Source organism: Oculina patagonica, chromosome 14 (assembly GCF_052425735.1).
Source record: "Oculina patagonica isolate OP01 chromosome 14, crgOcupat, whole genome shotgun sequence".
NCBI lineage: Eukaryota > Metazoa > Cnidaria > Anthozoa > Scleractinia > Oculinidae > Oculina > Oculina patagonica.
The window spans coordinates 18,566,091-18,581,057 of record NC_135771.1 but is presented as its reverse complement, the minus strand read 5'-3'; the positions used below and the strand labels follow the sequence as shown (position 1 = coordinate 18,581,057).

At 35.6% G+C, this 14,967-nt stretch overlaps 1 protein-coding gene across 3 annotated transcripts in view; it reads right to left on the bottom strand.

Moving 5' to 3' along the window:
• The window catches only part of LOC144639394 (E3 ubiquitin-protein ligase RNF220-like), a 37,061-nt gene extending 23,861 nt beyond the window's left edge, over positions 1 to 13,200 (bottom strand). The window contains exons 1-2 of one of the 3 annotated variants that reach the window (XM_078498708.1): positions 13,114 to 13,200; positions 3,520 to 4,265 (exon numbers count right to left, since the gene is read on the bottom strand). In XM_078498708.1, coding sequence (XP_078354834.1) covers positions 3,520 to 4,258 — 739 coding nt within the window. In that variant the 5' untranslated portion in view covers positions 4,259 to 4,265; positions 13,114 to 13,200. Of the gene's footprint in view, positions 1 to 3,519; positions 4,266 to 4,634; positions 5,110 to 10,205; positions 10,291 to 13,113 lie in introns of those variants that run through there. The other 2 variants (XM_078498709.1, XM_078498707.1) reach the window with 2 other exon arrangements.
• Positions 13,201 to 14,967: the final 1,767 nt, after the last annotated feature.

The following is a 14,967-nucleotide window of genomic DNA, read 5'->3' as shown; positions in this document are numbered from 1 at the left end:
AGAACAGCAAGGGTAAAGAAAAAATAGCAGGAGATATGACTGCGAAATATCTATGGGCTAACTTAAAAGAAACATCGGTAATCGATAAATGACTTTTTTATCTTTATTTTTGGAAGAGTGTAAGCTTTAAACTAAACACCTTTTGTAAAAAACACCTTGACAAAGAAACTGTTTGAGTATATACTTTCTGGCTTCATTGTTATTTATTCTTATTTATACAATTCAACTGCTTGCACATTTGAACCCACATTGTACATGTAGTCATGTGGCCTAGCTCCCAGGATATTTTCTGTAGCTCAGTGGTAGAGCATCCGACCACTGTGCGGAAGATCAATTTTCAATATATTGAAATTCAACTCCTGTTAGGGATTTTTTTTCACAGTGGCATCAGTCGTGGATTAACCTACCGGTATTTCTCATACTTCCGTAATGCTGAACAAAATTCAGCCGAAAGGAACTTTTGTTAAAAAATGGACTAACATTAGCAGCGGTGAAAACATACGAAAGCTCATAATGAACCAAGAAACCTAACACTTATCAAAACAGAAGGAGTTCAAATTGAGCAACATTCTAGAGAAGAAGCAACAGTCACTTGGCGATGTCAGCACTGCCAGTGATTAATACAGCGCAAAGCACAATTAATGAAACATAGGAGAGAAAACAAGTATACCCTTACATCTAAAACAAAAACATGTCTGTAAAAAGTTAAACTGAGATGTACATTGTACAATTTTTTTTAATGAAAATAAAACAGACAGGGTTCTCAGTAGTTATTTTATCAGGCGGCTATGGCCACTGCATGAGGATTGTTATGCTACATAAGCCTTGTATTTTCAAGCCAGAAAAGGCTGCTACTTTTGTCTTGATGGCACGTGGAAATCCGTCTGTTGCCGGCTTCTATTCAGAGCCCTAGCAGTTCTGGGGCCAGTTCTTCGAATGATGGATAGCGCTATACACTGAATAAATCACTATCCTTTCGAAAAGTGTTAACAAAACCAGCTGCACTATCCACTGGATGGCGATTTTCCCAACGGATAATGCTATGCATCTTTTGTGAACAACCAATGATGACTCATAACACAGGTCTAATGACTACAAAATTATTAAATTCACACAATAGGTTTTTTATTTCTTGCATCAAAATTATCAAGCCATTTATCAGCAATTTTTTTTCTTAAAAATAAACAAAGTAAGTGGGAGAAAATATTCACAAAAACATACATATTCTTTTACCACAGTGCCGTCACGTTCCAGCTACTTATCACACTAAGTCAATATTCACGTTTATAATACACAAGAAGCGTCAATGTGTACTTAGATATTTGAGTATATTTTATGACTGTCAAAAGGCTAATAACAAAAGTTTCACTACCTGGGAGATCTTATTTCTCAGGGTTTTGTTATAAACTAATTACAAAAAACACCCTAGCGTCAAATGTGATGCCATAGAAACATATCAGTTTTTCGCAAAAAATTTCTTTCTTTAAAGCCAAACTAAATACCACCCGTAAGACCCACATGGACAATAAAATACATTTTAGCACACCGCCTTGTGAAAGCAGAAAGAAAAACGTGAGAAGACTCGGGAATTAGAATAAAAGATCAGTTACAGAATTAAGAAACTTCAGACTGCTTGTGTTAGTAATTATCACAAATTGTTCTTAATATTCAAAGGTGTGAAAGTGTCAAGAAACTCCCAGAATATTAAGTCTACAGAACACAATAGAATATTCAGAAGAAATATAGACAAGTGGGTTAGAATTTTGACAAGCATTATCAAATGGTATACAAAACTTTTAAGCGTTGAATAAAACTGTTTTCAGTTTGATTTAAACTAGAAGTTTACATGAAACCAATGCTTTTGGCCATGATATGAAAAATTATAGGTTTTACATATGCAAGTTGCACTTAATTGAAATTTAAACCCAAAATAAGAACCGAAATTGCATTCATTTTAAACCACTGAGGACCCTACAAGATGTTGTTTAAAATTTTTAGCAGTAATTAAAAATATTGGGCTTAAAAATGAGTCATTGATTTTTTTTTATATCAGGAAAACAATTTGGCATCTTTTCAAAAGCAAAGCCGAATTTCTTGCTAACAAAAGAACCGAGAATCGTTTCACATTGAGTCACTTCAAATGAGCAACTAGCAGGCATGGAAGTTTTTGTGATCATTTTAATAGGCTAATCCCAGAGTCGTAGGAAAGACAACAGGTCTCCAGGAAAATTAGCTATCATTTTGAAAGAAAATAGAAGAAAAGAAAAAAGACAATAGAGCAGACGACAGGAAAAGCTATTTAGCATACAGGTGTAAATTACCAATGGAGCTGAAACAAACTCCTGCCTGTTATCTCATCAAAGCAAACCACTTACCTTAGAGTTGCAAAACTTGTTTTTATATTTTTATTTTCTTTACAGAAACAAATTTGGTTCTTGAAAATCCTCTCACCAAAATAGCAAACCGAATTAAAACGTATTTACAATTTTAAGAAGGTGTTGGAGAGGGCCTCTTTTTTGTACTATGGAAACCAAAACAACTAACAAGCATTTTGTATTGTCATGTTAATGCACATCTGCTTTTAGAATCTTGTTGGAGTATATTACAAATCATCTATTTCAAACATTTCTCAATATTGACAATACACATGAAAGGACTGAATATAATCACCAGCATTGCTAGAAATACAATCACCTTCTTGTAAACGCTTCCCTTCACACCGACACAGTTTATAAAAGTCTATTGAAATCTCTGAAATAAATTCAAATTGTCTCACGTCTGGGCTAGCTACCAGTTGAATTAAAAAAACCTTTTGGCAAATACGTGGAGAATTTTTTTTTCAGATGTTCACTAGTTGAAAGACTGAATTGTTAAGTGACAGAGTTGTGTTGTGTGGGAGTGCTTTTTTTAATTCTTGGCACATAGACAAGAATATTTAATTCTTACAGGTTCTAAACAACTCTTAATTTTCAATTTAATTTACTAGTTTAAGTTTTTTTTTAAAGGAAAATGATGAACAAACAGGACAGTTTAAGCCTTTAAGCTTTAGGATTACATAGATATGCACTAGAATAAAGTCTATCATCCCGTATTTTAGAATACTAATATTATAGTTATTTCAATCAGATCTGGGTTTTTTGGCACAATAGTCCCTGGCAGTAATACTAACATTAATCAATAAATAATCTGCATTTATTGTGCTTTTAATTCTAAGCCTCTGAGTCCTTTTTAAGATGAAACAAGCAAACAAAAAGCTGCGAATTTTAGTACTACTTTAAAACAGTGAAAAGCAAACAAGTGGATTTAGCTGCTCTATGAAATGGGAATATATGGGATCCTGCTGGATCAGTGCTGGCTTATTACCAGACAACAGAATAAAATTTACCATCTAGATGTAAAAATTTACATGTACAAAGTAAACTTAATAGCAGGTACGCTGTCTGTGGAGTAGCACCTGAAATTTAAATTCTCGTACATGTACAAATAAGATATTAATTGCAAAAAAGTTTCTACACTCACCCTTTGATTGAGAGTCTACACTGCCTTCTGTATCTTCAGGTTCACTGCTTTTACAGCATTCTGACTGCTCGGAATGTTCTCTTTTAATGCTCACGGGTTCGATATTATTGTTATCAGACTCTCCATGTGAGCTTGGTCTTCTCGGGCTAGGGCTGTTGGGCTGGTCTCCTTTCAGACGCACGTCGCTGTCCTTTTCGGGTTTTCGTGGGGAAATCCTCTCTTTTAACCCCCTATCTAAGCTTGCCTCTTTATCAAGTTCCGAGCTTTTGTATAAGCTATCCACGTGGTGCTCTCGATCCAGCAAGTTTCGCTGGTGTTGTAAATGATGGAACGGAAAGGCATGTTCCGGGGGTACAACCCTGCGGAATGCACCAGTTCCATTAAACACAGCAGTTGGTCCGCTAGTTTTATGAAGAAGCCCTCCTCCTAAATGGTGATGCAGTTGAAGAAAATGTGGGCCAAATTCATGTGGCATTCTTTCCGGGTAGTGTTCTGAGCCAGGATACAGCGCAAGATGGGATGACCTGTGTTGATAGTGTGTTGAGTTCAAGACCATTCTATGAACAGCTTCACTATCAATGTAACGGTTCGATGGTGACGAATACACTGCGTGATAGTCATTCATTGGTCCTGGAGATGAGGCGGTAGAACGCGCAGCCTCGGCAGTTGAAGCCAGTACCATAAGTGCGGGAGATGTTAGCGGATTTGGTATATAGGCAGGCCCACCAAGCTTCTCCATCTATTGACTGAAAAGCAATTAATGAGAATAAAAATTTCAAACGTGAAAAAATTAAAACTCGATTCTTATTCAAAACCTTAAGCTACACACATGAAAAATTACCTATTTTACAATAAAACAAAAAAAAAAAACATACCAGCAGATTTTAATGTTCTAATGGTTTCACCTTGAAATTAGCCCCTAATCTAGTGACTTCTTTAATAACGACACATAATATATTTAAAAAAACCTTCAACTTGGAAATGGGTTTCAAAATAATTAATTTCATGTCATAACAATCCCAACCACAATATTTGAAAGAGCAACTACTTAAAAGAGAATATATTACAGATAACAAACACCAAAACCTCAATTAAAACAGAAATGTGCTTCGTACTTAAGTTTTCCCCAGTTTGTCATCCAGACATTTTTAGCAGGAAGCGAAAATTCTTCAGACGATCTTCAGCTCTTTGAAGTTTGTAGCAGACGATTTCAAAACTGAAGCAATGTTCTGTAAGGTTTTTGCATTTAGTGAATTCCACTATCCAACGATTATTGCTCTTTTTGGAAAGAGCAGGCACAGGGGCGGCTGCTAATAATCGCAGTGCTCAGATCGATCGCGTTTGCCGAACTCGAAATTACCAATAAAACGAAGAGCTTTGTAAACCACTTTAGAACGACCGAAGATGTTTACGTTGCGACGAGCAAAAACCAATGGGGTTTTGATAGAAATGCTTGTATCACAGCGAAGTAGAAGTTATTGGCTAGGTTTAAGTGCCAGCTCGGTCAAGTTAAACAGGAAGATGCGGTAGATTGAGCAGAGATAGATAACGACTCTTGTGTGGAAAGAACAGTGAACTGACTATTACAGCTGGAAGAAGGCCGCTTTTATTTTGAACCTATTGAGCATGCGTACAAGCGTCTCGTATCTCGTTTCCATGTCAGCCAGTCTGGTAGTCAATCAAGGCAAAAATAATTCTCGTATAAAGACTTTTCGCCGGCATAAATTTCTCTCGCTAACAAAAACAAAATAGCATCAATTTTGATATTTTCAAAAGAACCTGCTGGCTGGCTTCTTAAACTAACAGTTCGCGATGATACTTTCCAATTCGCACAAACATCCGGACCGAGAGTTGAAGTTTAATAAAAAAAATCTTACTTAAAACACCCGAAGGGAAATTGACTTATTTAGCCTCATTTGCAATTCAGTGGCAAAAAAATATTTAAAACTGCAAACAGGTATTTGCTTACAGAAGAATTAATGTTCAAATTTCGCAAAGTGTAGACAATATACACTCGGCGAAAATGGATCGAAAATTGGGGTTTTGGAACTAAGCATTTTGAATTGAAAAAAAGGCATTCATTCATTAGCCTTATACACAAACCGAACTTGAACGCCAAAAAACAACTGTTAAGCAAATGGTATTGAGCAAGTGATAACAAAATTATTTTTAATGAACAAAACTGATGAAAGAGGACTTTGTTTGCAGTGAGTTCGCTATCTAATTTTCACCAATTCGCGCGCGTGCTAATTCGCCCCTCAGCCGAACGCAATTAACCAAATCTTCTGGGTTTTTTCCGGCAGTTGAGCTGAACCTCTCTTTATCAATTAGTTCCCCGGTGTTTGGTAGAAGTTTCCGTCTCTAAATATTTATTAAATGAAGACTTCAGTTTGTCAGAAGACAGGATATGAAATTGTTAAGCGCTCAAAAGACCTCTCGCGGGCATATTGTTGCGGGGGGGTTAAAACTTTCAACTTTATTTAATTCGGCAAAATTTGCTAAAGTAAAGAACTATTCAAAAATGATACTTTGTTATTATTCTTTTTAAGCCACTGTACCTCGGAGTCTCGGCTTTTTGAAAACTGAGCCAGCCGATCCCTTAATTTAACAAACAAACATTTCAAAAACCTGTCTTAATATGTCGGCAGACAACCTACCCAATACGAAATATATAATTTCAAAGTGGCTATTATAGGAAAAGCGAGATGTCTCGATAGCGAAACTAAAAAAAATTGTTGCTTAAATTTCAACTTTCAAAACAAATCCCTGTTGCTTTTTTAATAAAGATAAGTTGTTCTTTATCGAGAGGAAAATTAGGATATTTTTTTATGCTGCGTCTAAAAAAGTTTTAGTCGGTAAACATCGGAAAGTCGCCGAAATTGATTGTACTTTATTTAGGGTGCGCGCCTAATTCACTTGGAAAAGAAAGCGAAAATTAAATACTCAGAAGCCATTAAGTCCCCGTTTAAAGGTTAAAATTCTAATCAGGAAGCGAGTGGTGCGCCGCTTGAGCAATTTCTATGCTAATTAAAGTTATTTAAACTGAGAATATACTTAACAACAGATTTTTTTCATATTGAAAAATTTTCAAAGGACTTGTGTTCGTTTGGCGGACCCCTTGCCGTGTAAAAATTTATGAATGCTCTTTAATTGTTTAGCGATTCTGAATTTTGTTGAAAACAAAAAACAGCAATGATTTAAAAAATGGACTGCAAAGTGGTTTTGCTTAGTCGGGATTAAACGATGAATTAGTAAGAGTCTCTTTCTTGAGGTTTCCGCCCGCTTTCAAAGCACAAAGCTGGCGAAATTGTGATAGCGAAATAAATTTACACATTTAGCTGGCGCGCGCGTTAACGCTTGCATCTAACATTGATATTTTTTCGCCGTAACAAACAAACTGATTAATATTGAATTCTGCCGGTTGTTTTATGCGCGTTAAAAATCGAAACTTCCGAAAAAGTAGAAAGTATCTTTGCCCACGCGAAGTTTAACTGTAGCTTTTTTCTTCGCGTTGTTCCAAAAGACATTGTAAACACTTGGCAGGGTGCAAGACGTCCACAACTATAAGACGAAATTAACTTGTTTAAAAATCGGAAGGAAACTGTGTAACAATAGAAAAACCTCGTGCTGTGTTCGCTTTAGGTTCATTTTGGCAGCTTTTCACTCAAAAGTGTTCTCCACTAAATTTTAATTTTGGTTATCAACACAAGTTTTAATTCAAAAATTGAAAAATGAGGCGTAATTGCTCGTTTACAGCGAGCGAGCTTTGAAAACGAGCGCTGTGCGCAAGAGTATTCTAAAGCGCCTACTCGACCGTCATTTAATATCAACTAAACTCTTTTAAGAGAAATTTAAATTTTGCAGCTGCTTTAGATGTTATTGTTCGACTGAAATGATTGTATTATCATGGTTAATAAAGCAAAATTAATCAAAGGTACATGGCTTTTGTTTGTATTATGCAAACAGTGGCTATTGCAAAACTAACCCACTTTTTCACTTCACGTTAATAGGCGCTCTGTCTAAATAAAGCACCGAATAACAACCGCTCCAATTTACAAATTTTATAGTAAATTTGGCGTGCTAAATTCCTGTTTACAAAGTTTCGCATACACTAGAATTTATTTATTTCTTTAACCTGACCGCGCGGCAAATAAATCGAAAACTGAAGAGCCTTAGAAAAAATTTTAAATTGAATCCCAAAACCCTCAAAAAGCGATCGATAAAGTAATTGAGACCACCTGTCCGAAATTTCCATAAAGAAATAAACTACTGGGAGTTCGACACGCAAGTGATTTACAATTCTAATACAAATTTGTTAAGCCTTCACTTTGAACGCTAAGTCATTTTGACTATACCGCTTTTAAATTTTTCAACCCCGATCACTTTATTTTCGAATTAAAATCAATCTCCTTTTAACCCGTTGTTATAAAAATCGGTGTTTGGGGTTTAAAAATCTAGAACGTATTTTTAATATTTTTTGCGGACTGCTAGGTCTATAAGCAATCAAGTTTCACTTTTTTGGCAGTCAATACATTGGGTGTGTAAATCAACCGAACTCGTATAAAATAACCAATTAGGGAAGCTAAGTAAGCCCAGTTTGAAAATTTGTCATCAAGGAAAATCTCATTACCTCTGCTAAACGGCCATGAAATAGGCTTTTAACGCTTAACTTTGACAAAGAGATAAAGTTATTTTGCAGTTCCGACAGCTTGCTTTAGTTAAATATGTGCGTGTTGACAAGTCGCTGATCGACGGAATATACAGTTGTAAAAAAATGGAAACTTATCCTACATAAAAACAGTAAACTTGTGAAAATAAACCCACTTGTCCGCTGATTCCTTAAACAAGTTGCTTGTTTTGGTTTCTTAGGAAAAAATTTTCATGATATGATACCAGCAAGCTCTCTTAATCTCCGATCTTTTGATCCATTAAATTATTATAGCCGCGAGCGAAACGCGGCGAAAAAAGACACAAATTAAACTTTCTGAGCAGTGAAAACAACCGATCAAGTAGATCTAATCCCTCGGAGCGGGAATTTCCTCTCGAAAGAGGGAAATTCTTCTTTAAAGGAGGATCGCTCGCACCGCTAAGGCGAAAATTTAATAACAAAAATTCATTAAACCGCCCTCGATTGGGAAATAACAGCGCTTAGCTCTTTGAAGTGTAAATACACTTTTATGCAAATTGTTAACGGTATCTCGCCTGTAAGAAGTGTAATTACCTTAAATCTAAGTAAGCCATATGCTGGCTAATAGCGGAGTTTACGAGCATCTCATCACGAGATACGATCGGGACCTTAACTTGGTAAAAGCCAGTTGTTCATAACACAGGTTTCGTGCGTCTAACTTCGCTTCGCTGAACCGATTTTTGAAGAAAGAAGGAGGATTAAAAGAAAGAAAGAGTTTTTAGCCCGAGGCATGCATGTTTGCCACAAGACGGATCAACAAAAAACGGCGAGGAAAGACTTTAGAATTAGGTTAAACAATAAGGACACTACGCAAATTAAGACCGAAAAGTTTTTCGCCCGAATTTTGTTAAAACGCGTTTCTTTGATAAAGGGAAGCTGAAAAACTCGGAAACGCTGTTTAGTAGTTTTTTTCTTTTCAAGATCAGAAGGTTTTTAAGAGTTTTTTTTGTAAAATCGCACCGTTCTTTATCACAGATAAAATGTATGGGTAAATTAGCACGAAAGCCTTTAGCAAAATGAGTATCGATGAAAAGGGTCGTTTGATGTTAACCGACCATAGCGTTGATTAAATTTTAAGCTTTTATGGAGTAGAACTCCGACCAAAGGTGAATAAACGAATGTGCATAAATATTTGCTCTATAAATCAGGCTGAGGAATAAAGGGAAACAGCGTTGAGAATATTCAGAATTAATTCCGCAATTCAACCGACAACTTTTGTCAAACGCAACAGCAATTTACTAGAGAGCGATTGAATGGGTTCCCAAAGCTTAATTTCTTGACCGGAATTCCCCAAGTCCAAAAATCAAATTATTGCAATTTTCGTTGCGCCGATGCGTGACTTTCGCTCAGCAAATGGTTCAATTGTACTTGAAGTCGGTTTTGTTTCAATCTTTTATTCAAGGTGTCAGAATAAACGCTTCGGAGAGTGAGATCGCGCTTTCATGAAAATCAACCGTAGTGTTTGCGACACCTGAATAATATTTGTTTTCACGAAATTCATTTAATTATCTCTTTTCGGTTAAACACTTCTTACTTAGGAGGTGACGACACTGCGCTGGGCATTAAGATCAAGTTATGCTGTAGAACTTAATTTCCGTTAAGTCTTAGAGCCGTAGAACAGAATTAATATACATAGAAAACACGACTCAAAATTAAATGTGGAACACATAAAAAAAACACGACTCAAAATTATTATGGGAATTACAAAACTAAACGATTAGTGGTTTTTGTACAGAGCGAATCGCACAGTGAGTACGCGTTTAAAAATTATTGCTATTTCAGTAGAAAATATCTCTCGCACATGTCTTCATTGAATAAAATTTCATGAACAATTGAAGGGGTGAATTTCTGAAACGGTATTTAACCGAACATAAAAGACTATCTGAAATGTCTGCTGTTCATTTCGTAGTCACGGCTAATAGACAAGAGGTAATGTTTCGCGAAAAAAGATTTAGATTTAAACTGGCTTATAAGTCGCTCTTACTAACTATTGACTTACCTGCAAAAGGTATTAAGTTCTCTATATAGTGCTACTGTTACTTCGCCTCAAGCTCGCTGAAAAGTGCGTGTGTATTGTCGCTTCGGAAGTACTTATTAAACATTCGTGCTACCCGGGCAACGAAAAGTATGTCATTTAATGTTCTTCGGATCGGTTTAAACCAGTTATTATGGCGAATTAAACAAACGTACTTTATTTAATGTTGGTTGGGTTTTATAATTTACTGAATTTTTTTGGACAGATTTAGAGGATCAAAGAATTGGTTTAATTTGTACATGTTATCAAGCTACTAGAGACTGCAAGAGAATATTTAATCGTGCGGTATAAATTAAAGTGGATCTGTTTCTATGTCAATTTTTCTGTGTTTTGTGGAGAGTTATATAATAAACAGCACTAGATTTGAACTTGAACGCTGTACTCGAAAATCCAAGACCTGTTTTCAGTTTTAATTTTTGCCGATCAATTCAGTTTAAAAAAACTGCTAATCGATTAGAAGCTCTCTGAACTTCTTTTGTAATCTCTTTCGTGAGTTGAGTTTCATTGTGAATACTTGGTAGTTTAAACAGCCATCCTAAAATGACATAATGAAAATCCTTGGATGAAATGTAAGAAGAGACGACGATCAATAAAATGAATTTATGATTGCAATCAATTGTACATACTGACTTACTTTAGTAACTTTAACTTGAAAAAGGGCTGATTCCCCGGGGCTGATAATTTCATTTCATGTTATAATCGGCGAACTGGTGCTCACGAAGGTAAAATACACACAAGTATATCTATTAAGTTCGTTTATGTTTAGCGTTTATCGACAGTACAAAATTTGTATGTATAAAAATACTATATGAATACAAAAACAATGATATGAAAATTCAAAACATTTAGTTGGAATTTTATAAAAAACTGTGTTAAATTAAAGCTACTGTAAAATCATAGAGGGGCTGAACGGAATTCTGTGATCAGTTTAACTCGTGGGGAAGGAAGATATACCACGCAAAATTATTCAGTTTTAAATGAAGCCATTTTAAGATAAACAAAACCATACAAGCAAGTAAGCCATTTCAGTGCTCAGTGCAAAGAACAGGGTATAATTTTAAAACGCTGGTTTTTGAATGGGTTTCCACTGCAGTGAAGAGCGCCGCACCCAGATGAAATGAGAATTGATTTAAGCATAAATTAACCTACAAGTTTTGTTTTCTTTAGACTAAAAATAAAGTAAAAACACGCAGAAGATGTGTCGGAAGTTGGGTTAAGCGACAAGCGGCTAGGAAGAAAACTTGGACTTTGAAAACAGCATTGTGTTTGTGAATTTCGTGCAAATATTTCTATCTATAATTTAAGTTTTTTTTTCACTGACTGCATAAGCCTGGGAGAAAAATAAAAGTTTTTAAAATAAGCTACAGCTCTTCAGTTAGCTTTGTGCGCTGACAGTACACTAAAAAAATGTCATTTTCGCCGTCTAATTTTCAGCGTACTCAGTAAGATCAGGCAGGCTGATGGCTACATTGATTTTTCCGGAATTTTTTATTTGCTTTTAGAATCAAGACTACTGCATTAGGACTGAATGTTTTGTAGAATTCACGCCGAAACTTTAGTTTAGACGACAAGAAAGCATATTACTTGTGAGTTATTTAGCACAGTACGTCATAACAGCGGCAATACGGTGCAGTATATTTATTACTGCCGCGCCCTGTTAAAACTAAGTTGAGTGGCCGGGGAAATTCAGTTTTAGCTGAATAATTAAAAAAAGCTTTATATAAAACAGTACACATAAAGATTTATATGATCTTAACCACACGAAAAGCATAAAAAAAACATTCTAAAAGAAGGATAACGTTGAGAAATACACCGAGCGACATTTTTTTTAAAAAAATCACAGTCTTGTTTTCTCCCATTGCGCTTTACTGAACAAATCTTATCATGTTTAGGTATTTTGCAGTTTAAATTTAAAAATCACAGTTTTAAGTTAATATACGTTTATATTCCCAGCTATTTTCACTATTTTTTTGTTCGGATATGTTTAAAATAAAAATTAAAGAGGCCGTACGCGATTATTACTGTTAGTTATATTGGAACCTTCATTTTGCAGTGAGTTGCGATTCCTTAACATATCATCGTCAGGGTTTAGTTCAAAACCTCGGAAATTCTGTCGCCTTAATCTGTTATTTCTGTAAACCATCCACTTAGATATTTCGCTATTTTCCCACTAGGTTAAAAAATTAAGAGGGGTGTTGCGTATTCGGCCCTTCTCTAGTCCCGGGTCTCTAGTTTAGCTGAAATTATAACTGATTTGACTTTAAATTAAATCAAGCTTTACTAAAATGTTACGATTCTATTTTCACCTTTTACTGCGCGGAAATGTGCAGTTTTTAGTTTGTACAATTACAGACGAACCATTCTAAAGGAATATCAGTACAGATTCCATGTTTCTTCGTTTCATCATTTTTAAAATATCACGCATTGTGGATCAAATCTCTACGAAAATTAAACAAATGTATATTTGTAAAACTTATAACGTAACCAAAATTAAGCATTGAAGGTGTTGTATAGTAGTTTATATATACGTTTTAATAGAATTATTTATTACTTTAGATGAATAAAATAACAACGCCTAATGATACATTTGCTAGAAAAAGAAAGCAAGTAAAATATAATCTATTTTTGTTCCTATTTCATACGTTTATAAAACTACCGAAAAAATAGTCTAAATAAAATAAGGGTGCCAATTTCCCGCCTTAAAATTAACGGGTTTTTTTTAGTCTGTTAGAATGTAACGTTAAATATTTCAATTTCTTAATAGTTTGAAAGCCTTTTTTTTAAAAAAAAATCTTACAATAAATGAATGAAGAATGAGTGATTTCAAATGTACTGAAATCTCCTAAGTGTTTGATACAAGAAGTTGACCTACCCGGATTGAAGAAAGTTAGTCTTTTACACTACTCCGTGGGAATACCTAGCATTGATTGCAAGTAGTAGCTTAGAACAAAACTTTATCTTGTGTAAATTCCAAACTTAAAATAAATAACATTGAACTTTTTATATTGACAAATGCTGCTAATGCAAATAACAATTTCTACAGAAGTTATGCTGTGTACCCATGTGTAGTGCCGACTTGAGTTCCTATTGATGTTTACAATGAAGTATCAAATAACTTTAAATTAAAGTGAAAACGTCTTTTAGATTCTAACTAAAGAGCATCGCGTAATTGAGTGGAATTTAACCCAAGAGTAAACAATGAAATTAGCTTGTTTACTGCGTTGGTTTTTCATTAGCACAAGTAATTAGTGGAAGACAAATTTGAGGAAATTTACAGAGCACGTTCGTAGTCCACACATCCGATTTGTAAATTAAATATTGAAACAATTAACAACACCGGAGGAGCATAAAGGAAGCAAATTACCCTGGAACTGAAAGGCAAACAGAGGCTTTAATGACAAATTATACTCGCAAAGTGCTCAGATTATTATTCAAAGCACTTTGAACACGATCTATAAGCTTTTAAGAGCAGAAAAACAAAATGGCCACTAAATTAAGCTTTCCGTGCAAGTACACACGCCCAGTCGTTTGAACTGAAAAACGCATAAAAAATATAGAAATTATGGACTGACTGAAAACCAATTTGTCAACTCCCACGTCCACCAATCCTCTTGCACAAGACTGACGTTTGTTTTTCCCATGAACGGCAAAAATTCAGTCAACTTCTGCCGTCTACCGTTTGGCGTTCGTACGCGGAAATGAGTGGTTTTGTGTTTGTGGGATTTTTTTCCCTATTTTTTTGAGGGATTAATTTTACAATTCGATAAAAAGGTAACAAAATAAAAGGCAAGCTCGCGTTTGCCGTATAACTTCATGCTTAATCTCTCTAATATAGTTAGACTACTGTTTCTGCTTCAAACGAAGACACATTGTAGCGGACACGTTGTTACTCGTGATGTTTCTTGGGCGAGCAAACGAGCGGGAAAAAAACAAATGTTTTGTTTTCATGCTGCGCAAACTGGGAAACATTTGATGCGGACAAAAGGTGTTTCTGAAAAAAGATAGAAACATTTTTTGTGTCTCGGACACAAATTCTTGTGTCCGCAACAAATGTTGCACACGCGGGAAACCAGGGAAACATTTGTGTCCGCAACAATGTGTCCTCGTTTGTCATATTTCTAATTGTATCAGCCGTCAGCACAATCCAAAGCTTTTATTTCACTATTATGGCGGTGGTGAACGAAGAGCAAGCAAACGGGCGAGCAAACGGGAAACGTGCATTTGTTGCGGACACAATGAAATCAGAAACATTTTTTTGGCCTCTCGGACACAAATTTTGCGTACACAAAATATTTTAATTGAAGGTTCTTTTAAATACCTAAATCGGACCGATATCCCTAGCCTTTTATATACCTAAACTTGTGAAATCCCTGCCATTTTGTATACACCTAAAGCATGGAAACGGTACCCCTTTCCGGTGGAGCCTCCCCGTATAGGCTATTATAGGGAGTACCCCTCGGGGTTGCCATACACAACACTGGTGAGCATGTGACATTGCCGGGGATTCCGCTTTCCGGTATCCGTAACAAAATCAATATTCGCGGGGTTTATCAACAAATAGACTGTTCACAGTCCCCTATTTTTCCGTGAAGTCGTAGAGATCGATCGTTCAGTCCGACGGGCCGCCATCTTGGTTTACAAACGCGAGCGAAAACTGGGGATAGTGCAAAAAACCCAGTTTTCGCTCGCCTTTGTAAACCAAGATGGCGGCCCGTCGGACTGAACG